We start from the raw sequence: 27,936 nt of genomic DNA, 5'->3' as shown, positions 1-27,936 counted from the left end.
AATTCGTGAAAGAAGACCAACACTAAACACGCAGTCGGACTTAATACGTGCGAAAGTATTCGTTTAATTAAATGCAGTACGCACTGACACTTTGAACGTTTATGACCGCGAAACACTTTTTAAATATTCTAACATACTCTGCATGTCACCTTAATTTCTATTTAAACTTTAAACTCGACCATTATTTTATCTACTTGATAATGGTGTCAAGATGACTTCGAAACGTCGTGGCCTAATTTCGCTAATTTTTATTCCCTCCGGTTCTTTCTCCCTATTTTTAATAAACTTGCGCCCCTCACTGCATGGTTCCACCAGGTTACGCTCTGTTGCTTAGCAACATTTTCTGTCGAAGACTGCAGGCTCAGGACGGTGTTTCTATTTTGATTATCCCGACCGAGAAGAACCTGGGACTAGTTGAACCAGAGGCTTACCAAATGTCGGTGTCTTACAAGATTTTTGTAACTGTAATGTTTATCGCAGAATATCGGGTACTCAGTTGCAGATAAACTTTACCTTTTGGTTGGTAAACTGCTAAAGCGGAGCGCTTTGAGGTAAGGTAAGGCCAACTATAAGTGTTTTGTCTTCAATTCAATGACATGTTAGGCTGGACCGCAAATGCAATTTGCCTTAGTTATAGTATTACATAGTCCTTCACAGGGAATATAGCTTGTGTTTATGAAAACATTTGCCAGACTTATTAAGCAGCTGTAATTGCGGAATTTTGCCTTCCTTCAGTTGCACAGCTAAGACAAAGCATTTTATCAGAACTGCCAAGGTATATTATTATCAACGAAAAGCTTCCTTGGTACGAAAAAATGCTAATTCCCGATCGGTCACCAATTTTAGGAAACTGGTCTCAAGTTAACTGAGCTAGATTAAGGTGACAAAAAAATTGTTGTTAGTGACAATATTTGATGTGTAAGCTCGCTTGGGTGAAAGAAAAAAGGGCTCGGGAAAAAATGAAATTTGTTTTTTATAAAAATAGCGATGATGAATAGAGTCCATGTATTTTAAATCCCGTGACATGTTGTTTACCAAACTGCGGTTTGATTGGCCGAATTTGCAGGTAGATGTCACCCGCTTTACAATCTACTAAAAAGGTCTCCAGGACGGCACGCGTTTGAAAGACGAATTGTGATTGGTTGTTTTCTCCTTTTAAGTTGGAAATTGATTGGGTTCTTTCTTACGGTAAACGTTTGGCAGGAATTGTTGGCGTTTTGGTGTTAATCACCACTGACAAACTTTAGAGACATCAGGTCACGCTTCTGATCATCTATAGGCTGTGAAAATCAGTCAAATTTTGATGAAAAGTTTGTCGAAACGGCACCGCTATGAAGGGCTTGCATTTATAAACGTAGATTTCAACGTCAGTCTGTAGCGGAAAAAAAAAACAGGGTCGGGTAGCAGTTGTCGCAAGGTCTCACATGAATGGCTCGCTACCCTTGGAGAAAAATAAAACAAACAACAGGGACTATGCCTCTAGTCCCCAAAACAATAGCAACTGCTACCCTAGAGGACCAATAAAATTTCAAGAAAGCTGCTAGACTTCTGGAAAGAAAAAATTAACACTGGTTGCAAAAAGTCTAGTCCATCACAGGTCCCCCCCCCCCCCCCTGCCAGGTAGCCTGGTTTATCATTTTTTGTATGGGCCTAAACTAGCTCGAATACATTTATACGACTTTCAGTTTAGAAAAATTACCGCAAGGTTCCGAAAGTTACGACCCTCGTTTCTTCCAGATTTAGAAGTCTTTTCCCAACACTACGCTAGAAGAGTTGCAAATTTCGGAGAGGGCGGGAGCGCTACTTTCGGGTCGCAAAACGTGTTAAATGAACCTACAGCTTGCATAGATAACACCACTGTACCGTCTTAAATCAAGAGGTAAACAGGTCAATTAACGTTTGAAATCGCTGTTTTAGGAGTATCGTTACTTTCGATGTCGGGGAATTGTGAGGGGGGACGGGGGTAAGGTGGGGGGGGGGGCACTTTCTGAATTTGCTAATAACTGTGTCATTTTATCGCTACTCTCAGGGGGTCGTTGCTTTGTAATTAATAGTACTTTCAGTCTTTATAGTTAACTAAGCCCTACACATGATGATGCAAACATGACGTATTATAGTGACAAGCTTCCGGAAACTCTTCGAGATATGCATGCTTTATTTTATGGTTACAATATTATTTTGTGAAAGAACATTGTTAATCTTGAAACAAACAACTGAAAGACATGCAGGTTTGCCTGCCTCGTCCCCAGGCGCCGGTCGAGCGAGCCGTTTTTTCCGTCCGCATCAGGCCCACAACGCCATGCAAACCGTGCATGTCAGTCCCACAACGCCAAGCGAGCCGTGCACGTCAGTCCCACAACGCCAAGCGAACCGTGCACGACCCAGGAGGAGGACTCCTGGAGACGAGGCAGCAGGTTTTCCGTTACTAAGCGTGGCCATATGCGCATACACAATTGAATTTGTGAAAGTATTACATTAAAGAAGAACAGCAACAAAAGTTGAAAAAAATAAATTTCAAATTAAGCTGTTGCTACACCTGGACTGGACAGACGATGAATTGGCAAATCTTAAAAAAGTGCTTTACCATGTTTTATCTTTGTCCCTCAACCTCAAGATGGTAATTGATTCGTTTCATACTTTTTTGTCCAAATAAACAATGCATTGCCAGGAAACCAGTCTTTTTTTTTCTACATTTTCTCTCATCTTAAAGAGAATATCAATGATATTTAATAGCATTGTATGAATTGCATTGTCGCCACAGCTAGCGTCGCTAAAATCTCAAAGGATAAGCTTTTCGACTGTAGTTGTTCGTTGTTTCTTTATAATTTTCATTCATTGTTACCCTAGAAACAAAACAAGCAAAGGAAAACAAATTATAGAAAAAAAAACTGCGTGTCGGATAATAACCGCAGTGCAGTTAGCAATAACCTTTTTATTCCCAACTTTCACACACTATTTATACATCGATCTTGTTAACGAAAAGCAGGGCTCGCAATGGAAGGATATCAAATGGAGTGCAAAGCGGTTCGCACAGAACAGCGTCCGAGGGCCGATACAAGCTTTAATAACAGCTTTATAACCCTACATAATAACTGAAAAGAACGACAGAAACTAAACCCAGTCCAATATTTAAAGAAAATGTTGGCTCGGCAACAAAGCTTTCTGATTGGTTAATTTTAGCTATTTTTCCTGTCGGGGCTTCAGCTTCGTGATTTCTTTAGGGTCTCCTGCAGTTGCTAGGTCAGTAAATTTTTGCGTTCAGGTAAAATAGCTGATTAAGACAATACAGCGCCTTAAAAATGAAGGTCAAGGTTATTTCTGTCGTTAATAACAACAGTGTCACACCTCATGGAAGTTCACTCTGATGAAAGTGTAAAATCTCCTAAGTGAATAGACACATTATTGAAACAGCACATCAACATCCGCTATGCTTTTTTCTTCTGCAGAAAAGTCGCAAAATCAAAAGGTAACTGATGAATGAATCTCACTTACATATATGCACACTTTAATTAGATTTTTTACTTATCTTATCACTTTACGTAAGAGATTGAGCTGTTAGTCAAGTTGTCCAAAACTTAGCCACGAAATGAAACGGTATGAATAAGACCATTTACTTTAATTTACATCACAAACCAAGTAAATTTTACGCATAAAAGTTAGCAAGCTAGTTTGCATTACAACAGGCCTGTCACCTAAGGAACCGGTGTAAAGTTCACATAAAGCAATAATTTATAAACTCTTTGCAAATGCATGCAGTGAACATTCTATCATTTCGATCTGTACAAGAATTTTTTTCTCAAAAAGCGCGTTCTCCTGTAGAAAAAAACGAGTTTTAAGTTAAGTGGCGCGTAATTTTTCACTTAGTGGATTACATAATTACTTTTATTGGCAGAAAACAATTTTACGGAGTGTCTAGTAAAGTGTGAACTGTTTGTACCCTCCGATCCGGACAGGTGCAAGAGAAGGTGTTAGAATACAATTAAATGAGAAAGCTTGGATGTACGCCAGTTTACTCGGGAATATTTTTAGCTGTGACTTGCAAACCTGCGAAGCCAGTACGGCAAACATGTGCTTTTGGGAAAACGTTCCGACGCGAAATTGAAGAGCTATAGGTCGCAAGTTACATAAGAAAAAAAAGTCCAACGAAAGCGGCCTGGAATATATAATCAGTCGACCTCATTACACAAGGTAAATTGAAAATAGCTTTTAACGATGATCGTAGCCAGCTAAATTTTCAATCTTGTTTTTATTGCTATTTTTATATATTTCAAAATGTGTTTCTTTGGGTTCGTCCGATTTCAAAATATCTTGCAATGAATTCTTACTGGTCTAGATTGGTGTAGGCTACACTTATGCTATTTTTGTGACATGTTTCGGTTTAAAAATCAACTTTGCTATAAGATGTTTTTTAAAATGCACTGAGCGCACAGTACGAACCCAATTACATTTTTTAAGAGCTTCGGCTATCGCCGCGACGAGATTTAAAATTCAATTCATTACGTTACAAAAAGGCAACAAGGTATTGGCCATGTTGCTCGCTTAGCGCGCAGCGAACTAGTCACCGCTCGCGTCGAATGCACATGGCGCGATACGTCCTGGCGGTCTTATGCGCCTACCATGGAATAATCGTAAAGTAAATTTGCATTCTTGTCCGCATTGGAAATTAAACAAAGATCCAGGTTAGTTTTATTTCAACACGTCTGTACCGAATAAGGTTGCATTTGCTTAGCCATCTATTGAAAACTTCACTCTGTGTCTGTTTCTTTTTCCTTTTCTTCGATTTCCTTATTTTTTTTTTTACAAACAAAGACGCGAGTGATTTCTGGAATTTCCTACTTTGCTTGTAATTCTAGCAAATGTTATTTTAACAAAGACCATTTTTTCGAAAAATTATTATTTGGAGCGAGTAGAATCAACTTTAAGTTGACCGACTATGTTATGTAATAATTGCTAGACAGAATTAATCCCCTTTACAACGATTATTAAAAATTTAAAAACCTCGACTGCACATTTCCCGATGCACTAACTATATTAATGGTAAACAGAACTCCTAAAACCGGCTCTTTCGCTCAGATTATGTTGATGATTTCAATTTGTAAACGTACACAATAGATACAAAAACATCTTTTTTTCTTAATAACCTCTTGCCGGGCAGACCTCTTTTCGTAAAAAAAAACCCTTAATCTGTACACGCTGCCTCATTGGCAACAGGTACAATATCGAGTTAAAGGTTACAATAGAATAATACAGGACCCTCGTGGTGCTGTCTTTGTTAGTAATCGCAATGCTTTTGTTGATTTTACGGTCTAGTGCGAATGAAAACCATGAATGGAAACTTTTGTCGGCTTTGGTGAGGGCACCTGTGTTTTTTAAGACTGTGCGCGCAGCTTTTGGACGGTGGAGCTGTGGTGAATATACATTGTCTCAAATTATCGGAATTTGATGTTTCCTTTTTTGTGTGCTCATTTGATTTTAAATTCTTGCATTTGTTCCTCGTTTATTATTAACTGAAAACGATGAACATACCTTTCTAGATGTCATTTAGAACAGCCAATACCAACATTTCTTAACTACTGTCAATACCAAATAATTATACAAGAACAGACAAAATAATATTGTTTTTTTGTTTTCAATAAATCGAAACTAAGCATTTCAAAGCATAGTTTTGAAAAAAGGATTTTTCTCTTATTTTCGCAATTTGGCCAAAAAATACTTTAACATGCAACATAAAAATATGTCAAAGGATGCGGTCTAGATTGAGATCGGAAAACGAATGACCCGCGAAACTACTAATAAGTGCTGTTCACAGATTCCCTGACCGCGCGAGGAAAATAAGCTGTGGAGGATTTAAACGAGTGCAAAAAACAAGGTGGGGGGGGGGGGGGGGGTTGTTTTTTCGAACGCTCTCCCCTTGTAACAAAGAAAAAAAGAAACGCCTGTGGACAGCGAGACAAATTTTGTTTAAAAAAACCGCTCCCCACTCGGTGTTGGCTTGCCCCCCGGCTTACGTCTCTCTTTATTTTGCAAGGCTAAAAAAGTCTCGGCCTTCCAGAGATTCCTTGTCTTCAGAGCCCTTTGTTTCTCGTGCCAAGGTCCTGCCGACTAAAAAACAAAACAAAAAGGACAATGGAGACGGGAATGCTCCAATCGATCTCGTCCCCAGGGTCTTCTCCGATGACCTGTCATTTCAAAGATCGTCGCGGAGAAGACCCTGGGGACGAGGTTGGAGCGGCTCTGATGCCTTTGTTTCCCGGTTTTCCCAGCTAAATCGCACCAACTTTCACGAGCCCATGAAAGTTAGAACGATTTACCTATTTGGTGCAAAGTGCCAATTATATTGGGTAAAAAAATCGCGCCTTCCGTCTTTTATTAGCTGCTCGCAAAACAAGTTGGCTTTAAAGCGGTATTAACCGGCCGGTCTTGATAAATGTTGTGTCTGCGACTTTCTTCAAAATAACATGCTGAGTGGAGACAATAAACGTAGCTGAATCGTTTAGACAGCGTGTTGTAAACAAGTGAACGTGGGATGGTTTTTCAGCTTGATTTAGAGATAGAAAATATAACATAACTGAAACTTGAAAGTGGCATCAAGAAACGTAAAACTGGTAAGCTATTGTTCTTGGACACTACATACTCAAACGACATTACATACTTGTTTAGAAAAGTTTGATTGCATGGATAAAAATTGTTCTGATTTTATTACAAAACCGGTGTTTAAAGGTCTGTCCTTTCATCGGTCGTATAACGTCACAACAAAGCAATGTCTAAACAGCTTTGTAACATTTCTACCTATTAAAATTTGGCCACTTGAGCGCAGAGTTGGTGAATATATCCCGGAATTTCAACAGTGCCAAGAAATCCAGAATAAAGTTCGACTTATAACGTAATAAGGGTAATGAAGAATCGAGTGCGAGTTGCCGCAAGGTTTGAGTTACCGGTTTTTTTTAGTTATACCAAAATTATGTTGCTCGGCTTTCTTTTTTCTTATTACATATAAGGCGTTAGAAAAGTATTCTCAGTTCTTGTTTGGAGTTTCTGTGTTCCGAATCGTTAGTAGCCGCTCAATTAATATTAGGAAACTCCAAAAACAAGTGCCCTTGCTTTCCAGAGAGTTCCGCGATTAGCAATATTATTTTTTCTTCTAATTAGTCCCAAGAATACAAAAATGTCACCAGCTCCCTAAATCTTAAATATTTATATTTAACACTTTTAAGTCCTTTTAAGATATTCAGTTCACGTAGTTCCTTGCTCAGTTAAATAATCTATTGTGACCACGTATAATAATTGCCATTGTTTGTACTCCTACTCGTCTGCGGTAAAATGCAAGTGATATCGTAGAAAAGGTCATTTTCTAGATCTCGAGGCGTTTTTCACAACACGTTAACGTTTAAAGTAAAAACGCCCTCAACCCAGCGAAAACATTTGGATTTTTGCTGCAGTCTATTCTGGCTTGTTTACGCTATTACTACCCGTTTGTCTTGTATAAATCTGGCGAAAGGCGGATTTTCATTCCAGGTACGGTGTTATTTTTTATATATCTATAACCGTTATATCAACGGCTGCAGCTAAATAAAATTTAGACCATATTATTTTCGTATTTCGCCTCAAATAATTTGCGCCTCAGCTGGCCATGAGTCGAAAGATTTATTTATCAACACTTTAAGCTTTGATCTTAAAACAGATCAATTGCTTTCAGATATGATGCTAGCTTTTTCAAACGTGCAGTTTTACACTCGATTTTTCAAATTTGGACATAAAATAAACCATCTGCTATATTTACTTGAGTTACAAATTTTTGCCATCTTCAATTTTTCCGGCAAAAACGAAAGCGAATGTCAATTTTATGAGCTCGGAGAAGCCATGTAGGAGTTTTTTTTTTCTTGACGATTTTTCTACTTTTCTTTGAGCACCAGAATTTTTTTAATACCTATATTATGCATTATCCTTTGTCGCCGGGCACCTTGTTATTTTAATTTCACAGACATGGAGTGGAGCTAAAATAATTTTCCGAAGCCGAATGAAAATTGAGTTGCCAGCTGTTTTTAAACGAAAAGTGCAATGGTGAAAGGATCACATACATACGATATCAATCAAAATTTGTCAATATTTCACTAGGGCGGTTTACCACACCAGCCAAATGGCGGTTTGTTCGTCTGGGTTGATTAAACTTGTCTTGTTTTTTTTCTATGGGGGCGTCTTATCATTATCACGGTGGGGCGATGTTTTTTGAGAGTTTTTCAATATAAATGCTAAAATATTTTGAATTTATGTAAACTATTGTTCTCCACTGCATTAAGAACAAACTAGTGATAGAAAATGTGGAATAAACCGTCTTTACCGACAAATTTTTATTCACTAATCAATCAACAAAGCAAAAAAAAAAAAAAGACCGATTCAGCTAGGCCAGGTTGCATAAAACGCGCGTAACACTTACAGGTATACAGAGATGCACTTATGCAACAGAAATTGCGGGTGTTGCATAAAACTTTTTTTCATGAAAAATAGTATGTTAGGTCATGGGTCCTATATTCAGTACTGACGTAAGCGAGAACTTGGCATATCGAGCACGATTTTGGCAGCTAAATTTTGCAGAACTTGGACTTTCTTGATAAGAGTCAAATCAGTTTTGTCTACCCATGTGACATCCGCATAGTCTAACAGAGATATTATAGTTGATATCACGAAAAGGGACTAAAGGATTGCATCAGGGCCGTAACTATAGCAATAGGCAAGACGAGGCACTTGCCTATAGTCTAGATTTTAAACAAACTTCAAAAGATGAATATTGATTTTTTTTTTTTCAAGAAATACCTTATGGAAAATGTTTAAAAAAGGGTTTCAGAGCTTCTAGATTTCCAAGTATTCTGGACGGAACGCGCCTTGTTGTAAATGATGCTTGCTCATGTGCCTACAACAACGCTTTCTCATTGGTTACGACCAAGCCCCGACAAATTGTCTTGGTCCACCGCACACTCACCGACAAATTAAGATTTTTTTGACCGACGACAAAAAATCGGCTAGTGTGCGGGCGGGCTTAAGGTGCACGAACCAACTTGCAACAACGATTTTTCGCGCAACACCGTGTCAACTTTTCGTGGTATGTTAAACGAGTCAACTTTTTGCGCAACATCGTACAAAATCTACTTGGCAACATACATGTTGCACGAGACGATTTTCCGCGCAACGCCAACTTGCAACATTTCGCGCGCGCGTCCAGACCATGTTAAACAGAGTTCTGGGAAGGTGTTGTGCGAAAAATCGACGGCGACCCTGTTACACGAGTCAACTTTCTAAATATTCGTCATCTTGCGTTGCGAGTTTTTGACTTGGGTTCAAAAACTCGCAACGTGTTGCCGAGTCAAAAGTTGCGCGAAAAATCGTCCCCGGTACCATGTTACATGATGAACGATTTTTCACGCAACATTGTTGCGCGAAATATCGCTGTTGCAAGTTGTCCCGTGTAACATCACCTCAAATTGGTTAATTGGGAATTGACACAAATAGCTATAATCCGAGAATTTGAATGAGTTTTAAGTTCCCTCTTTTTTGGGGGGAAGGGGGTTGTTTAATTTTATTCCTTACTCGATTGTTAAACCGACTGAATAATGGGAAAACCAATCAGAATCGCGGATTTCCAATAGAATACGGCTGAGTTTCTACCAAAAATTAATAGATAGTTCCACAAGGTTTTTTTTTGTTCGGTTATATACAAGTACACAACAGAGCAGTTTTCAATCGAGTGTCGTAAAATCAAAACCAAAGTACTTTTGCACAATCACTCTCTCGCAGATGACACAGACAATCCAGTGAACCAATCAAAACTCGAAGTGATCATGAATATACGCAGCTGGTGCGAAGCGCGGGAAAACGTGCGCGAGCGAGTCACGATTGGTTTTGAATTGCTTCTGATTCGCTGACAAAGTGGCGCTAGTTTTATAAGCCAATCACTAAGCGTAGTAATGTAAAACCAAAGGAAACGCGAATTACTTTCGTAATGAACTACAGTAGAACCCCGGCAACTTGAACTCGGATAACTCGAACAACCCCGCTAACTCGAACAAACTTCCATTTCCCTTGGATTTGAACCCACTTTTCAGTCATTTTTACTCGGTTAACTCTAACTCGGATAACTCGAAAACCCCGCTAACTCGAACTAAATTTCGTTTCCCTTGAACACAATTTGGGTCAAATTTACCCCGATAACTCGAATTCCGGTTCTTGCAACTCGCCACGGTTGCCCATTGATTAGAGCAACGAACAGATCACGTATTTGACAGCCATTTCCACTCTTATCATGAGAATGTATGGTCGTGTTAGAGTTTATGGCAAGATAAGTTCAATTTGCACTGTACTGTATACTGAAGTGCTGAAAAATCAGTAAACTGTCAATTATTAACTTGGCAAATTAAATATTCAATCGACCCTGATAACTCGAAACCCCGCTAACTCGAACTGTTTTTCGTTTCCCTTCAGAGTTCGAGTTACCGGGGTTCTACTGTATTTTTTTTGTTACGGACCAAATGGCTTCATTCAAACTGAAGCGAAATAAGCAGTCAATGCATTTGTTCAAGCCGTAAATTGTTATTATAAAGACTTTTCTTATACATTTCTGACACTTGCAATGCATCGTAGTTAGGTATTGGTATTAGCTTTTTTTATATGAGATCTGGATCGCGCGAATTCAAGTATTGCTGATTTCGAATTTTTCTGTTCATCGTTGTCATGGTATTTCCTTAAATAATACATTTCACCAAACTTTATTCTAAGAGTACTGAATAACTGATAAAAATTTCGTATTGATACGATTAAGGGAAGACTTCTAAAAAGAACATTGCAAATGTTACGTATGGTCTGGTAAGCTGTCTCGAGACATCTTAAGCCAGTATTCAATATTCGTCCGTCTTCCGTTTCAGCCCCCGATTTAATTTTAATATCTACCTTGTCATATGACAAACGGACGAGCTCAAGTCACTGTAATCATATTTTCATAAATAACTTGTTAATATACTGAAAATATAAATACACTTTCGGCATAAATCATATATATATCTTATGAACCATGCAACCCCGAGGGCTGTGCTAATAAGAGAATTTCAGCCCAAGATCTTGACAGCCGTCATGACTATTGAAAGCTGTAAAAATTTTACCTGTTGAAATACTTGAAAATATTAGCCCTCTCTCGTCAGTCCTTTATTATCCAGGGACGATAACTCTCCAGTTTCTCACTATCTTCCAAAGCACATTTAGGCCAACATATTATGAGAATACAATTCTTGATCGTGACATCTTTGATGCAGAACGAATTCAGTCCTCAGTCCAAACAGAATCGAAAAAAAAAAAATAGTGAACACTGCTTTCAGCGAGAATGTTTCAGCTCAAATTAACACTCTTTTTATAAGAACATTGAGGCTGAGATTTGCCCCAAAATTTAAGAAAATGTATGGGCTAAAACAAGAACATCCTCATGCTCAGTCAAATTTAACTCAAATTTATGCTTAGTGTTTATTATTGGGCATATCCCGAAGTTTTTAAGTTAAAACCAGTTTCGAGACGCAGATTAATAGATTGATTATATGTTCAATGACATGCAAATCATAGGTGGCAGGAAATCGAAGGGAAAGGTTTAGAAATTTGAAATTGAAATTTAACTGTCTTTACTAAGACGACATCACTCACTAATTGAAAATTAAACCAACATTTTTAACATGAGTGCATCTGATTAGATACCTCAATGCCCTGATTGATAAAGCAATTTCTCACCAAGGCAAATTTTACAAAAAAGAATTACGACGCAAAGAAGTTTCTCTTGTGGAGAATGTAATAACCCTCCAAACACACGTTAAATTTACGGTCATTTTGGTCTCAAAAAGATTTCGTGCAAACGATCATGGATACATGTAGGTCGACAACTAAGCAAATGACATTTGACAGTTAAACAAAGAAAAAAACGTCTTCCAATACCAGAAAAAATATTTTTCAGTCAGACCGTTTCGCCCTGAGGCCGTTGTCAAATTTAAGACGCTTTTTTCGTTTTTCTTTCTTTGCCATGCGTCAGTTTAGTGCTCGGAAGCAGTGCTTTTAATATAAGCTCGGCCACATCCTGTTAATTGTAGTCCGCGTTTCAGTGAATTCATCAACAAAACCGCGACAAAAAGGACAGCTGTCTCAGGCGATTGAAAGGAGAAAGCCTTTATGACTTTTATTGCATTCAATGAAAATACGACATTTATCACATTGACTGAGAGTTGCAGTGTCAACCGCAGCAAGCGTGTCCGCTTTGTTCAGTGTAGCCAAGCACCGTAACTTTGAGTCAAATTCGCTCAGGTAAGGTTTTTAATATTTTTACAACTCGTGACAATCCGGTAAAAAAATTTTCGCCAGCTGTTGGCATGGACGCTACCTGCTCAAAAGACTCCTTTTCAAGGGTCATTGGAAGGCAACAGACAAAGAAGGCAGCTAAGCGTCAAATCACCAGTGCTTTTGTACGAGAAGCGACGTAAAACTGGTGATTTTGCTGGTACCATTACACTGCTGGCTCTCTTAGAACTCAATTTTCAAGTACATTTCGCAATCGAAGCTTCAATCGTTCGGTAGGCGCGCGCTCACTTGTATTAAATTTAGTTTTTCTCGATATCGATCAAACGCTCGGGAACAAAAGATCGGAAAAGTGTTCGATTCCACGCATGAGCGGATAAGGCGATAACTTGTTGAATAGGGCTCATTGAGGCTGACTTTTAACGCGAATTTTGACAAGCTTTTCGTAAACAAATGCGTGATTCTTTGCAAAAGCGAGCAATGGCATGTTTATTAAAATTTATTTTCTTAAAAAGCAGTGTTCATAGTCACTGGGAGGACCTGAATACAAAGCTGAACGAGGCACGCCTTTTAATCTACAAAGTTGACATTAGCGAGCATTTAAAAGCCCATTCGACGGAGGGAGAGGAATAATTACTAAGAAAACTGCTTAATAATTCACGATTTCTATTATTATGACCTAATTGACATTAGTTCATGGCCGGTACGATTGGAAATTGTTCCTTCAAAACGGTGCAGAAAGTCTTGCTTTCCAAGCATAATGTGCTTGGAGACCGCAAGAGAGGAAGCTGAACTTAGTTTTCGCTTCCGCTCGCATAAATCACGCAGTATTAAAAGACGAGCGAGTTTGCACGCGTTGAAAGCGTGCAATGAAAGGCCTGCCTCGCAGTCACGCCTCTTTGGCGGGTAACAAAGGGTAAACATTCTATCGCGCGCAGTGATTGGACAGCGCTTTAAATGTCAACCTAACTGACCAGCTGTTTGCTTGTTTTACCTCAGCTGAATAGGACAGTGGCTTGCATTTCCACCGAAGTTGCGGGCGACTTCAACGGAGGTCTCTTTTGGAGCCAAGAAGCTGGACTTCGTTCAAAAGACACCGGTACCAAGCTGGCCTTCCCAGACTTAAGACCACCTATCTAAACCATTTAAAGAAACCAACTGAAAACAGAGCTCTTGGATCGAGGCGAATTTCCCCTTAAGAAATGCTGGCAAGCGACAAGCTTTCACCTATTCGCAGTCGGTCCAAAGAAACTGCAGACACAATGGCCCCTCAGTGTAAGCCCTTTGTCCGAGAGATTGAAATTCTCTCAGACGACGAAGCAGCCCTCGTCCAAGTCTCAAAGATTTTAGGAAGCGGGGGCTTTGGCTCTGTTTACGAGGGAAAATATCGCGGACGAATTGTTGCGGTTAAAAAAATGAACACAAACTCGAAAAATCCGCGAGCGGTGTTGCAGAGTTTTCAAGCGGAGACCTCTATAGCATCATTTTGTCATCCTCATATCGTACGAACAATAGCAGCCTCAAGTTTAGATCGTCCTCTGTCCGAGAGAGTGATTATAATGGAGTTCGCTGGATCGCGGACATTACGAAATATTCTGGACAATGAAAAGGAGGTTATTGACGAGGAGAGACGAGTGAAATTTGCCTCTCATATAACAATGGCTTTGGAGTTTATTCACGGGCAAGATATTGCCCATTTGGATGTAAAACCAGCAAATATTCTCGTGGACTCTAAAGACGTTTGCAAACTGGGAGATTTTGGTTGTAGTCAAATACTGGATGAAGGCGACGAAAATCTACCTGCTAGTCCAACCTATTCATATTTGACAGGGACCTTTGCTTACAGGGCACCTGAACTTCTCAAAGGAGAGACACCAACTCCGAAAGCGGACATCTATTCGCTGGGAATTTGTCTATGGCAATTGCTAACTAGAGAACAGCCTTACGGATCAGAAAATCTATATGTTGTTGTGTTCGGTGTTGTTGCGTACAATTTGCGACCACGTGTACCGAGTGGAGACGAAACTTCGTGTCATTATCAACAATTAGTAAAGAGTCTTTGGCAAGCCAATCCGAGTTTAAGACCCACAGCTAGCGAGACTATAGGGATTTTAAGATCATTGCAAAGACACTAGCTATATTAAAACAAATGTTAGTCTACTTTCTGCTGCGAAATTGTGGGGGAATTCCTCGTTGTTGATGTCAAAGAAACCGATTAAGATTTAATGCGGACGTGAATCACTTCTAGAAATGAGTCATTTGCTTGCTTTTGAATGGCAACGCGTCAAATCTAAAAGAAACATTTCCTGAGACGGAAAAAACAAATTTATTTAAATTCAACTTGAAGTACCCAAGTTCGTAAACAGCGAAATTTTTCTGTCATAAATACGCTCTTGGAAACCACTTTCATCGGGTTATAACATTGTTATTACGGCTGAGTAAACTGCTCTGATTCCACGTCAATTGCAATATTCCGGCCAGAATTACCCGCAAGCGCTTGCTTGCTTAGAAGCAAGGCAAAATATAGCTCAAAATAAATTGGAAGGTTTTGCGAAATTCAACTAGCATATCAGAGAAATTACACGTTGCGAAAGCAATTGATTCGATTCAATTTCTATTCGAAATTGACAAAGGTGCTACACGAAAGCTCCTTTTGTTTGGACAATTTTGTAGAGAGATTTTGTTATTTATCTTTTGTAGGGACCTCATTTCTTCGCCATCATTTAGGACAAAACGCAATTTTCGCTAGTCGGCGAAATATCGAAAAGATATTCCTCCCGTTTCGTCGTTAACATATTCTTGTCCACCGCCTGGAGTCAATTTTACACAAAGCGATCTACTTATTTACGGGTGGCTTAGCATATAAAGGCGAAGGAAAATCGTTTACCTAATTATTACAAAAAACCCCGGCACTACAAGTGCAATCTAGTTTTATTAATAGCAAAAACATATAACTTTGTCGGTGTTTTTCTGGCCGTTCATTCGCCTCTAAAGATGCCATTTTTATCTTTTTATCACTAAAATGTAAATTTATGCAGATTTTATATGTAAAGCGCTTTTTAGATTTAATACTCAAGTAAGCGACAGATAACTCCAAGTATTATATATTACTATTTAGTATTATTCCTAGTAAAGACCAGCTTCGGTACTTCAAAAAGAAAAATCAAAAGAAATACTATTTATCAAGGTTGTATATTTTTTGGAAACCGAAAAGAAATGTGCAAGGACAGAGTTTAAAATCTGACAAATTTTAACTTCACTTGTCCCTTATTTGATCGACAATACATACGTTAAAAATAATAAAAAAAACCTTACGGGATTAAAATTGCTATTAAAGGAACATGGATCGATTGTTCCTATGAAATTAATTTTGTTCTGGTATTTTTGCATCGCTCATTACGGGGGCGAAATTTGACTTTAAGCCTCTTCTCGATCGAGTTGCCTTCCGACGCTCCGCATCAATGGAGATAAAAATAGTTCAATGTTTAGCTTTAACAAAACAATGAAAGCGGCGAACATATTGAATAGAGCAACACGTGTTATTTCCAGCAACTGTTGCATATGCACACACGGGCATTTACATAGTCGTTTCTTACAGAAATATTCTTGATGATATCGGATCACTTACTGACCAACATCACTTCAATTCCTGGATATTTTCAGCCCACGAATGGCATTTTCTTCCCGTTCTTTCCTTTCCCAAATGATAAATTTGCATTTAACAGGCTTAATTCCCACAATACGTGGACTAAGAGTTGCGAACAAGCCAATATTTTCGCCGCCGAATTAGCTAGGTCTTTGTATGACAGTTATTTAGTTTTGAATAAAACTTTTTAGAAAATAATATATTGCATACAGTTTTATTTGAGAGGTATCCCTTGATTTTCGCAGAAAGATACTTCATCAGATTGTCGAATTATGTGTTCTTTGCTAAAAAGCCCACGCACGGGCAAATTATTGACAAAACATTGTCTATATTTTAAATGAATTTTAACTGAATAAAGAACATTTAAACTGTCTCAAAAATTTGTTTGCAGTCCGTTCTGGAGTTTGTCTTTTGCTACTAATGACTTTGCTGCTTGTAAAACTTTGCCTTATTTTAAATGTTGCGCAAGCTAGAGTGTCCCGCTTAATCAGCCGGGAATCAAAACTTTTCTGATGAATATTTTAGAAAAGATAACAGCCTTATTTTTGTGCATGGGCTGCATATTACTGGCTTATAAATATCCTGCTCCCCAAACTTAAATTGCGAATGCTGGAGTCTGTTTTTTTTACTCGCAGACCCGAGCGAAGCAATTAGAATTTACTTACATAAAAACGTGCTGATAATTAATGCAATTCAACTGCCATTTATACATATAATAAACTAATGTGAAATGCCAAAAAATTAGCCATTATATGTTATACTCTGACGTTTTGTTGTATACTTGAAAAAGGTTAGAAAATCTTCTTACTGAAAAATAATCATTTCCACCAAAGAATTCGTACTTTATGTGATCTTGAACCTTCAACTTTGAATTTGCGTAGGACGATGAATACGAAAATTATAGTATTTTGCATCTTAATTTTTTTAAAAACACACGAAAACCTGAGCAATGGCGAGAAGTAAATATTTATGTCAGCTAAAGCTTTAATCTAGCAGTTTTATACAAATAATTTGTGTTCTATAATTGCCAAGTTTTACACTGGACTAAAACTCTTTAATTTTACTCTTCGCTCGCGTGCCGGCCGGAGCTCGAGGCATATGTATGACTTTTAATCTAGACCGTCTACAGGCATCAGATCTCCACGACGTTTATCCGTCTCTTGCCCACGGAAAATCAGTGAGTCAAGTTCAACCGCAGGATTTTTTTATTATGGAATATTCAACAGGTCTGCTTTCGTAGACAGGTGGCTCCATAAAAATTAGAAATTGCGAAACACATCTGATTAGCCCTCGTACAAAAAAGGTTTTTAATAACCTATGGGTAATTTCACATTACGCTAAAATTCAATTCATTTTTTTTCTCGTCTGTCGACGCAAAAACTCTCTCTACATTATTTTTTTAAATACATTGATGATTTTCTAATGTTTGAAAGGGAGTTAACAGAAAATGGCTTGAAGAAAGCCATTTGCAGAAGAGCTGTTTGGAGTCAAATGAATGCATCTTAGGAGCTAAGCAAAAGCTGATATTGCCGTTTAACGTATCGAACTTGAAGAATATTCAGTATAATTTACTACAACCTATAGATTTTAGCATTATTTGGTTGGTTATGTCAATAGTGTGTGAAAGCTGAATGAGTCTGCAACCTGGGAAATACTATCTTTTGATTTAATTGCGATGAAAAACAAAAAGCGACACTCGCAACCGACTGCCTCCTAGATACTGCATATGTTTAGCACGCAATGGAGATTGTAGCTGAAGCAACCACGGTACTTGACAAATTCATGATTATCTTTGATGCCTCGCAGCAGAAGGAGTCATATGCTTCTGTTCGCACATTTGTTTCTGCGGTTGTGCGGATTTGATCAACGATAAAACATGTACAGTACGGTGTTTTTCTGTAGGGTTATAAATTTACGGTTGGTTCTCATATGATCGCATAGATCGTTTGCAAAATACAGAGACGATCGAAGCGATTGAAAGCGATTGGGGGTTCTTATGTATATGATCGTCCCGATCGCCTGGTATCAGCGAAGACCTACGAAAGACAATCATTTTAGCCCTAGATACAACAGAGTGGCAGCCTTCAATGAAAAATGAAAACTCGTGGCTTCCTATCTTCTCAGTTTTTGCAGTTTTACGCCGAAGAAGGGAAAGAGAAGCTAGAAGGATAGAACACGGGCGATCCAAGCGATCGTTATCGCCCCAGTTGCCGTAGACGTTAGCGATCTTCTGTGTGAATGTTCTCATATAATCGCCCCGATTGCAAGAAAACTTTTTGAAGTGACAAGAGCGATAGAAACGATCGAGGCGATTATATGATCATGAGAACCAGGCTTTATTAAGCGAACACGCCAGTCAACTTGAGAGCTGGTAATGGCGAAAAGGGTTGAAAGTAGAAGTTAAAAAAGTTTTTGCGCGAATTCGAAGCAATCCTAGAATATGGGATTTTCCAAGTCTTGTGGTTCAGTGGCTTGCAGTGCTCTCAAACGGCTTGCGTAAAAAATATTTCGCCGTTTTAGCTGCCCCTTAATTTGAAATTCAAAATAAAATACACCTTTTGACTGTGAACCTTCGCCTCCAAGGTAGGCCGCCTATTGCGGGGTTAGTTCCAATTAGCTATAGTTGCGTGGAAATTACAAGGCTGGTCCGCTAGTACCACAAAGACGCTCTCTCAGGTGCAGGCTAGATAACGGATCACGCGAAAGAAACAATGCAAGCTATAGCCAGCCTTATAAAAGGTGTTTCACCCATCGCTCCATGTGTTCCTTACTATAGACGCAAACGAAGCATATCCACTCCACCAGCTCTATTATTTTCAAGCTGGTCGCGGTGGTTATTAATAGCTGATCGAGCGTTGGAGCGGTGCTTCTAAAAATAAAGCGCACAGCTTGACTCCGACTGGTGTTGCGTGGAGAAATTATCGGCGAAATAAAAACAAAAGAATTGTTATGATTCTCATGAGAAAATGATCTGCGAAGGACAGAATCTCTGCACCTGTGACCTCTCTCGCCACTAAGTTCAAGGGTTTCGCGCTGGCGGAGAAAGCAGTAACACTGCAAGACCAAAAGAATCATTTCATATACATTACATCACAACACTGCAAGACCAGTAAATGATTATTATAAGCGCTTTTGAAAAAGAGCTAAAAACGGGACTCGGGACTCCATAATCAATGTATGCAGCGTATGATGCAATTAACGTTGCTGCGTCCAAAGTTTGTGGCGTAAAATATTCAGCTTCACCCTATTTAAGACTCCTTGGGCTGCCGGTATTGAGTCGTCACGAAACGCCTCTCTCACTTCGTTGCGTGATCGACGACCCACACCCACACTTAGGCTACATAACGGTTCTTTTGCTCAGTGAATCACTTTGTGGGTTTCGAGAGAACATGCACGAGCAGAGCAATTCATGTCCAGTCAAATCTCTCTAAGACGGACACCCTTGGGACCGTCCGCAACTATCCGTCTTAGAAAGGTGTCGGCCCTGTAGAGAGTCGAGGTAACATGACACCAGTAATTCTCAGATAATAAAGCTAAACCTATGCACAATTCAGCAAACCTTTGCTAACTGCAACAAGACTAAAATAATAAAAGGACCGTATTTGCTTGTTATACTGTAAGTAGAAAACGACCTCTTTAGTGTCCATACACGTAAGCAGAGAAGTAACCCGTTAAAGCGTCTTTCCGGCGGTAAAAATGAGTGGTGAGAATTCTATGGTGCTTGATCAGTTGTAGCATCATACAGTTCACTGAAGGTTTCTAGTAAATGAAGTTATTGCAGGCGTTTTCTTTCAGTTTGCTGCGGTGTTTAGAACACGAGTCGCAAGAGGAAATAGAAGGATGTCGGGGAAAGAAATGGACAAGGCATCAAGATTGGACGAGTAAGGAACAAGGCATAATGACAAGTCGCGCCAGTTCTCCTCTTTCTTCTACAAACGAAACCCCATCGATCGCCAAGAAAACTATAAGGATGCACTGCGGGCAGGCTGCCGCTGATATAGCAAAATTATTTGATAAGCACCGAGCTCTAATAGTTTAAAAGTAGCTATGTCATAATCCGTTTGTTGATTCATTCACGCAGAAAAATAAAGCGCAAGGATTACAACAGACATAAATAATGAGCACTGATGGACCTGATGAACACAATTTATTATAAAAATCAAATAGTGATTACTTTGCGTTCAATATATTACTTAACCAAATAATTACGACCAGCATAATTTGAACCTGTTAAAGCATATTCACAAAATAATTACAAAAAGTTCATTACAAATGCAAGTTACCAACAATATACTCAAAATGAGCGGCACTTAATGAATCTCGGCGTTAAAACAATTAAATACAAAATGTCAATCTAAGCTATCGAACAAAACTTAGATAAGAATCCGCATATAACGCCATACTAAGTTGAAAAGGCAAATTAACCGTCGTAAAATTGGCAAACAGTCAACAATGCGTGGTTTTGAGTTAAGTTTTTTAACTGCTTGAGCACAATTTCCATATGATTTAAGTACTGGTAAATTAAATCAGTAGCTAATGACTGGTATCAAAGTGCATGAATCATCTTCAGTTACCCTATACTGTAACTGCATGTAAACACGTATACAACGGGCGAAATATATGTACAAGAATGATTACGGCGTAAAATATGGGAAATGTTAAAATGTGGTGTTCCTGGAATTATCCATACCCGCCCAAAGGAAGGTCATTGGAAATTCTGAGGGGAGGAGGGGAGAGATTTCAAAAGCCAAAGTTTTTAAAGGAAGGCTTGAAGCTAAACTGGAAATTCCAGAGGAGTGGGGAGTTCTAACCAAAAAACCTTCCGTCGGAGGGTTATGGATATGTTTTGGAACAACACAATGCGTGTTAGATGTATTATTACACATTGCAAATAACACAAATCCAAATGAATTAAAAGAATGTGTACATACTGAACAATGAGAAAAGTTATGGAACCCCATTATATACACAACCAGTAAAATATGTCCATATAAACAAGACACCCTTTGACAAGTGGCCCTAGTAAGAAAGTGGCTGGACTGGATGACATGATCTGTTTGGACCTCAACGTACTGTAGTTGTTTACTTGCTTGGGGTTTACAGAGTGCTGTTTACATTGTGCTTGAAAAGGATTTCATTTTTACTTAGCAACATCCCGGCTGCAGAACGAGCCATCTGCTCAGCAAATTTACTGACTGAGATAGGATTTTGAATGCAAAAGGCTGAAAAGGTGCCTGTTTTGTTGAGATGATCAAGATTATCATAACGTTGTACAAACAGAACTTTTCTTGGCACTCGGAGAGTCTGGGGCCCCTTGTGAGGTATTTGTTTGAGTGACAGCTGTCTGTTGTTGCTGTTGTTGCAGCATTGTGACTGTTTGTTCATCTTGTCCTGTGTACTCCTACAGGTGCGACGAAAAATGCACAAATTAGCACTAAAACCAAACATTTTGTGTGATAAACTTTTAAACCAAATGTTTTGAGTGATTTTAGAGCGGTTTTCAATTGAGTGTCACCATGAAAACCACAGCAAACACAAAGGCCCATAACAGCAAACTAGATAATAAAAGTGTAACACACACAAATAAACAATAAACTTAAGGTTCTTAGTATTAATGCTTGTATTCCAGTTCTGGATGGTTAAGCCAGTTTTTATTGGTCTTTTCAATTGACAATTTGGACCCCCAGAATAATCATCTTTCTATATTGCCTACCTCAAACTCTGGCCATCTTGTTGGCATTTCAGTGCCAAAGTTAACAGACCACCAAGAAATATCAGCTGGCCCATCTGCTGCCTCAAATGCTTTGTTGAGATTACTATAGATGCTGGATATCCTTTAATAAAATGTACATGAAGTTAAACAATTTGCCATTTGCTAATAGTAATCATGTCCAGTTTTGACAAGCTAAAACTTGTCATGCTGTGAGCTGCCTTTAATATACATGTACCTCTGTCAGTTATTTACATGTAAGTTTTCAATAGAATGTCACTCAAAATTTGCCTCCATGTATTACTATTCACAATTTACAAGTATGCATACATGATGTTCTCCCCAATCTCTTTTTGGAATAGAAAACAATAAAAACAAAATAATCCATCAAGTCAACTGCCACATGCACTCCAATGTACAAACGCAAAGGTTTACATGCTTACAGCTGTGCATACGAAATGTAGATGTATGTCAATCAAAAAAGATTGGAAAAGCACAGAGGGTAATATCCCAGGAGAAATATCACAAGTCCTGTACGTTCTTGTAGCTCATTGTACATATAGGAGTGGATGTATGATTGGTGTGTACAATAAGATTGACTACGGTTTAGAGAACTCAATTCTCTTAAAATGTAGATTACACTCTATGTCATTAAGTGATATCTCTCCTGGAATATAAATTTCCCTCTGCAGGGCTCAAAATAATGTCTGGATAGTTGCCATTCATGCTGACTGGCCAAAACAACTTTAGCCTGGTCACATGTCGTTTCTGACCTGTCATTATTTTGAAAATAGAAGTTGCTGTTTGTTGAATTGTCTTTGATTGTGTGGTAGAAAACGACCCCCCACTTCTTCACTGTTTTGCCTGCATTTTTTTAACTGATGTTTCCTTAATACCCTTGTAACATGCGATCGCAATTATCTGAGGCAAAATTCAAACATCTCCCATGGCCCTCCCACATTGTTTTCCCTCTTTTCGCACACAAAACAAATTCCTAGTTACCAAGCTCTGAACTTTTTTCCGTGCACACATTGATGTTTTTCGTGTTATTCTGAAGTACAGGGTTCAAAATAGCAGCCGGCTGTTGGCGGTAGCTGGCACTTTCAGGGCTGTGCTCTAAGGGTGCCCGGGTGCCTCAGGCGACTACTTTTGTCTTTGGGCGACCAGATAATCTTATTTCTTTTATATATTAAGCTTTATGCTGGGCACCCTTGATCTCATAGTTTGGAACCTTTGGGCTCCTTGTAATTTTTCTTAGAGCACAGCCTTGACTTTGACGACACTTGCCGACTACTTTTCACTGAAGAAATAGAAAATATCGTGCCTTGATCGGCCAACTGAAATCAAAGATGAAGTTGCTGTAATGTTGAAGTAAACATTTCATATCAGACAATAAAGCAGCTACAGGGATAGAAACTCACTGGTCGCTAATGCGACCAAACTTTCATCTTTGTCGACTAAACTTCTGGTTTTACGGTATTTAAGTTGCCAATATGGCGACTTCATTTCTGTGTTCCCTGAAGATGAATAACGGGCCGCCCCACCTTCTCAGGTATTGTGTTCCTCCAGAAACTTATATTGGAAGATCTTATTTGCTTCTCAAACATTCAAAATCAGAAAAGAAGTCACATTGCTCAAATCCATTCTTTTGCTTTGCCATATATATTCTGTCACTACGGAAAACTTGAAAATGGCCGACTTCGTTTGAAATTGCCCCAGAATGCGTTGTAAACCTACGAGTACGTCATGTATGCATATGGATTGTGTCCCTTGAAAATGCATGGCTCTTAAAACAGCCTTGACAAAAAAAGACGACAAATTCAGGCTAAAAACGAAATTTTATTTTGAACCCTGGAAGTATAATACTGACTTGAACAGAACTACACAGGTAAAAAAACAGCAAAGAAAGATGCATCATGTTCTCTGAATAGGAATGACATACATGTACTTCACGTTTTTCAGATTAGGAATTAAAGGTAAGATTTTTGGAGTTATCTGTGGTTTGAAAGTTGTAGTGTTTGCTCTGATACAGTTTACATGTTCAAAAGTTGTTAGAACTAACAAAAAGTCATTATAAATAATTGGTTTAACAATATTTTTTTCTGGTCTGGTGCATGACCTGTCAAAATTGCCAGCAAACCAAACATTTGTCTGGACAAATCATCATCTTGCCCGTTTTTGTCCATTGAGTCTTGACCGAACCTTATTTTGAGCCCTGCTCTGTGCTTTTCCAATCTTTTTTGATTGACATTCATTTCGTATGCACAGCTGTATGAAATGTAAATTTGATCAATTATTATTGATCTAAAATATATATAATTTATACGGCTATTACTGTACAGTTGAATCCCGATAACTCGAACCCTCAGTAACTCGAACTCCCGCTGACTCGAACCTTTTTCAATTCCCCTTCAGGTCATTTTCTTACTAATTTTACCCTCGATAACTCGAACTCCCGATATCTCGAACCTTTTTCGATTTCCCTTGAAAGTTCGAGTTATCGAGATTCGACTCAGTACTTAATATTATTTAATTTTCAAATATCACTTTTATCAATTTGACATACACCAACCTGTTAAAATGTGGCTCCAGTGACATTTGCTGACAGTAGTTAAGAAATGTCGTCTTAAAGAAGTTCTTTCGCTCCTCCTCTGACTGCTGACACTTGTCAAACACGTAACGCATGTCCTCCATGTACTTGGGGTTATAATTCCCTATATCTCTCAAACTTTCTTGATATTTTCCTTGTGTGGTCTGAACATCGAAAGCAGCTTTGTCTGATTTTTCTTTCAGCTTCTTGACTTGTTCCTCTGTGACTGTACTTCCTTCAACACTTGCTTCTTTGTAAAGCTTCTCTGTCTGGTCTCTGACCTTGCAGGCTTGGTAGTATGCCCGTTTGCATTTTAGCACTAAATAGAAAAAAAAAACACCATTACATGTATGTGTATTGGAGCAATGTTTCCACATTGACATGTTTTTCATATGAGGTTCAACTAATCTGCAGATCTGGTTCATTTAGGGGTGGTGAATGGTCCTTCATAAAATGCGTCTCGCAAAATATTAGCCAAATTTCAGGGGTCTTGTTGTCTTGAATTTTTCTTTGACACCTTCTCGGAGTCTTGATTTCTTTCGACACCCCTTCATTTGGCTCTGTTACACAAAGTTCCGCTTATTAGAAGACATATTCCCATACCACAATGGCGACCTGTTTGCAAAATTTAAAAATCCAAATTTTGTTTCCACTTGGCATGGCAACCAAAATGGTTGCAGCTTGGACTGCTGGTAGCCAGTGCAAAGTGCTGGGAAGGGTGTGCGAGCTAGCTACAATTGGCTTTAATAGTTTTACTTGATTGGTGCAATCACAAAGTGTGGTAATGCAAAACCAAAAGCAAACTAGGCAAATTACTTTTGATACTCAGGTGAAAAGTGTCTAGTACCGTAAAAACTCGAGTATAAGCCGCACCTTTTTGCCAAAATTTTGGGCTCAAAATCGTGGGTGCGGCTTATCTATGAGACCATTGCTTTTGAGAAGTGTAAATTGCCTAGTCTGGGGTCAGAAAAAGAACTAAAAACCTTATATAAAGAAACATTTAACATATTGAAACCTGATGTTGTCGATCATTGCTTTTGGTAAAAGGTCTGGCCCCTAAAGAAGCCGTTAATGCCTCAGTCTCTAATTGTTCGTGAGTAGTTCTTTCAAACAATTATTTGCACCTCATTTGAGCAGCTAAACTCGAGCTGACATGGAATCTCCATTCCTCCACAAAGCTGCCTATTTGTTAAACTTCCATTTCGCAACATTTTTTATCCACACACAGCAATAAAGTTTAGGAATTGAATGGCTTGATACATGGGTTCCATACCTTCATCGTGTCTTTTAACCCAGGGTTTCTGAGCCTTGCTGAATCCTTCCTCAGCATTTTTGGTTTCTTTCCAGCTGAGCAAGGACTTGTGATAGTTTGCTGACTTCCACTGTTGAACACTTCCATGGACTTGGTTACCAAGTCTGATCTGTAATTCACTGTGGATCTCTGCTAACTGGTCAGCTTCAGTTGTTATGTTAAGGCAGGAATTTTTCACTGATCCATACTCAGAACCTTTATTGATCAGGTCATTCCATTTTTTACTCCAACCTACATTTCAGAATAATAATTATTATAAAAGATCTGTAAGGTACTTGCTTGTAAGCTCAATATTCCAGGAAAGGTGGAAGGAAAGTTTGTAATGTGTGGTTCCAAAAAATATCCATACTCCCCCCACAGAAGGGATTGGAAATTCCGAGGAGGAGGGGGGTCACAAATACCCAAAACTTTACAGCAATGTATGAAGCTAAATTGGGATTTCCAGAGGGGTGGAAGGGGGGGGGGTCCATAGGGCAAATCCCTTCCGTGGGGGGTATGGATATTTTCTGGAACCACACAATTAAATAAAAGGAAAGTATGAAGCTCAACCCCAGGATTGTGTGCAAGACAAGAACTATCTTGGAACCTGCAGGGTAAGAGGAAATGGGGCTGTCCTTAACTGAGCTGGAAATGTTTAGTGGAACAGGAACTGTGTCAAACTGGGTCAGATTGGCATAAGATCACCAGATTAGCTCAAGGTTGCCGGAGTGGTATACATGTATTTTTTGTGGTACACATTTATACACCTGGGTGGAGAGAGGCACTGTAGAAGTAAAGTGTCTTGTCCAAGAACACAATGCAGCACCCCGGCCAGGACCCGAACCCGGGCCGTTTGACTCGGAGTCGAGCGCGCTAACCATTAGGCCACCGTGCAATAACTTATTAATTATTTCCAATGTATCCATTTACTCTCCCAGTAAGATCCCAAGCAAGCTTGGTTAATAAAAGATGTATTACAATATTTAGTAATTCAAACAGAGCTGTTAGTAGAAACTTTCATCATCATCATCATTGTTCCTTTTCACCCCCTTGGGAGCATAGGGCGTCCACCAGTTTCCTCCAGCGTAGAAACTTTACCCAGTCCAATATTAGAAAGTATTAAATTTGCAATAAACCATCTGGATTGCCTGAAATTTTCTATATTTAAGCCCTGACTCAACTGTCTTACAAATGAAGTTGTATAATAAAAACTGTTTACAGTTAGCCTTGCTAATCATGAAGGTGACATAATTTAATATGCTAAATTGCACTACCCAAGTGTAAATTAGTTAAATGTCATCAGACACCTTTTGCAACCATGCCAGCTAAATGCTTTTCCTATTCAACAATGTCTGTATTCAAAGAACACCTGCTGCGGGCAGAGTGGACAACATTTTTAGTCTACTAAGTGGGTGGTCATGTAGATCATAAACAAAGTTGTTTTAATTATTAAAACACTAACTTTGTTTATGAATTCCTTATAAACCACAGCATTCAACGACCAGGAGAATGCTCTAACTTTAACTTCCATGTTTCACGTCGAACTTTAAACAACACATCCGTAAATAGTGTTGTTATTCTCATACATCTTATGTTAATAAATAAACCTGCATTGGGTAGTACATGTATATCATGCAGAACTGAGCACTGTCAAACAATCTTGAACCGCCAACGCAGAAAAAGTTGACAGTGAAATTTCATTTCACACCTCTTTAATCAACCGCGTCAACCACAGTCTCGTGATCGAAGATATTGACAAATTAAGACACAATCTGCCCATTATTCAACCTTCTATTGATATATAAAGCCTTTTTTTGTTGGATGAATAATAAAAATCACACATAAGCAATGTGTGTATTTGTACTCACCTTGTAGTTTTGCAGCATACAAACCCTCAATTTCTGCTCTTTCCGCCAATAGTTTTAAAAGATCATCACACAGTTTAGCGCCATCATCGATTCGCCTGACCGTTCTCTTGTAACTATTTACATCCCAAAAATTAAACCCTGTAGTAACTGGTGGAGCAGGAGAGTTTGCTCTGACTGATGAGCTTTCGTCGACTTTTAGGTTATCGCCGGTCCGATCTTCGATGTCTTGTATTTTCGGATACAACTCTTTTGGCGCGGGTTCTTCGTAAGTTACTGCTCCGGGTAAGGTCCCTCCTTCATCCGCTACTTCCATTTCGGAAAATTACGATTAAAAGCCTATTTTACAAGACGTTTGCTTTTGGTAGTCAACATCGCAGTGAGAAAACAACTTCGTTTCTAATAAACATAAATTTTCCGTAAATTTCAGCTGTTCTCTGAGCCCGCGAGTAACCATTGCAGCGGGTGAGATGAGCGCTTGGTAACCTTCCCTTCATATTTCTGAACAAGATGGCGGAG

General features: G+C 38.8%; 2 protein-coding genes across 5 annotated transcripts; one reads left to right on the top strand and one right to left on the bottom strand.

Moving 5' to 3' along the window:
* The first annotated feature begins 431 nt into the window (after positions 1-431).
* Positions 432-16,159, top strand: LOC144658491 (serine/threonine-protein kinase mos-like). Of its 4 annotated transcripts, none has more exons than XM_078518918.1 (2): positions 432-551; positions 13,315-16,159. In XM_078518918.1, the coding sequence occupies exon 2, from the start codon at positions 13,518-13,520 to the stop codon at positions 14,448-14,450; it is 933 nt and encodes a 310-aa protein (XP_078375044.1). In that variant the 5' UTR covers positions 432-551; positions 13,315-13,517; the 3' UTR covers positions 14,451-16,159. The 4 variants fall into 4 exon arrangements, with proteins under 4 accessions (XP_078375044.1, XP_078375045.1, XP_078375046.1 ...); XM_078518919.1 differs by having other exon boundaries at positions 538-556; XM_078518920.1 differs by lacking the exon at positions 432-551 and adding an exon at positions 7,496-7,515.
* A 3,934-nt stretch (positions 16,160-20,093) lies between these two features.
* LOC144656940 (protein kinase C and casein kinase substrate in neurons protein 1-like) lies at positions 20,094-27,836 on the bottom strand. The gene is made up of 5 exons (XM_078517198.1): positions 27,421-27,836; positions 25,535-25,804; positions 24,244-24,580; positions 21,675-21,795; positions 20,094-21,362 (listed from the first exon to the last, which is right to left on the bottom strand). Exons 1-5 carry the CDS (start codon positions 27,731-27,733, stop codon positions 21,222-21,224), a joined length of 1,182 nt encoding a protein of 393 aa, XP_078373324.1. The 5' UTR covers positions 27,734-27,836; the 3' UTR covers positions 20,094-21,221.
* Between the last annotated feature and the right edge of the window lie 100 nt (positions 27,837-27,936).

The sequence above is a fragment of the Oculina patagonica genome, chromosome 6 (genome assembly GCF_052425735.1).
Source record: "Oculina patagonica isolate OP01 chromosome 6, crgOcupat, whole genome shotgun sequence".
NCBI classification, from domain to species: domain Eukaryota; kingdom Metazoa; phylum Cnidaria; class Anthozoa; order Scleractinia; family Oculinidae; genus Oculina; species Oculina patagonica.
This window is presented reverse-complemented; position numbering and strand designations above follow the sequence as displayed.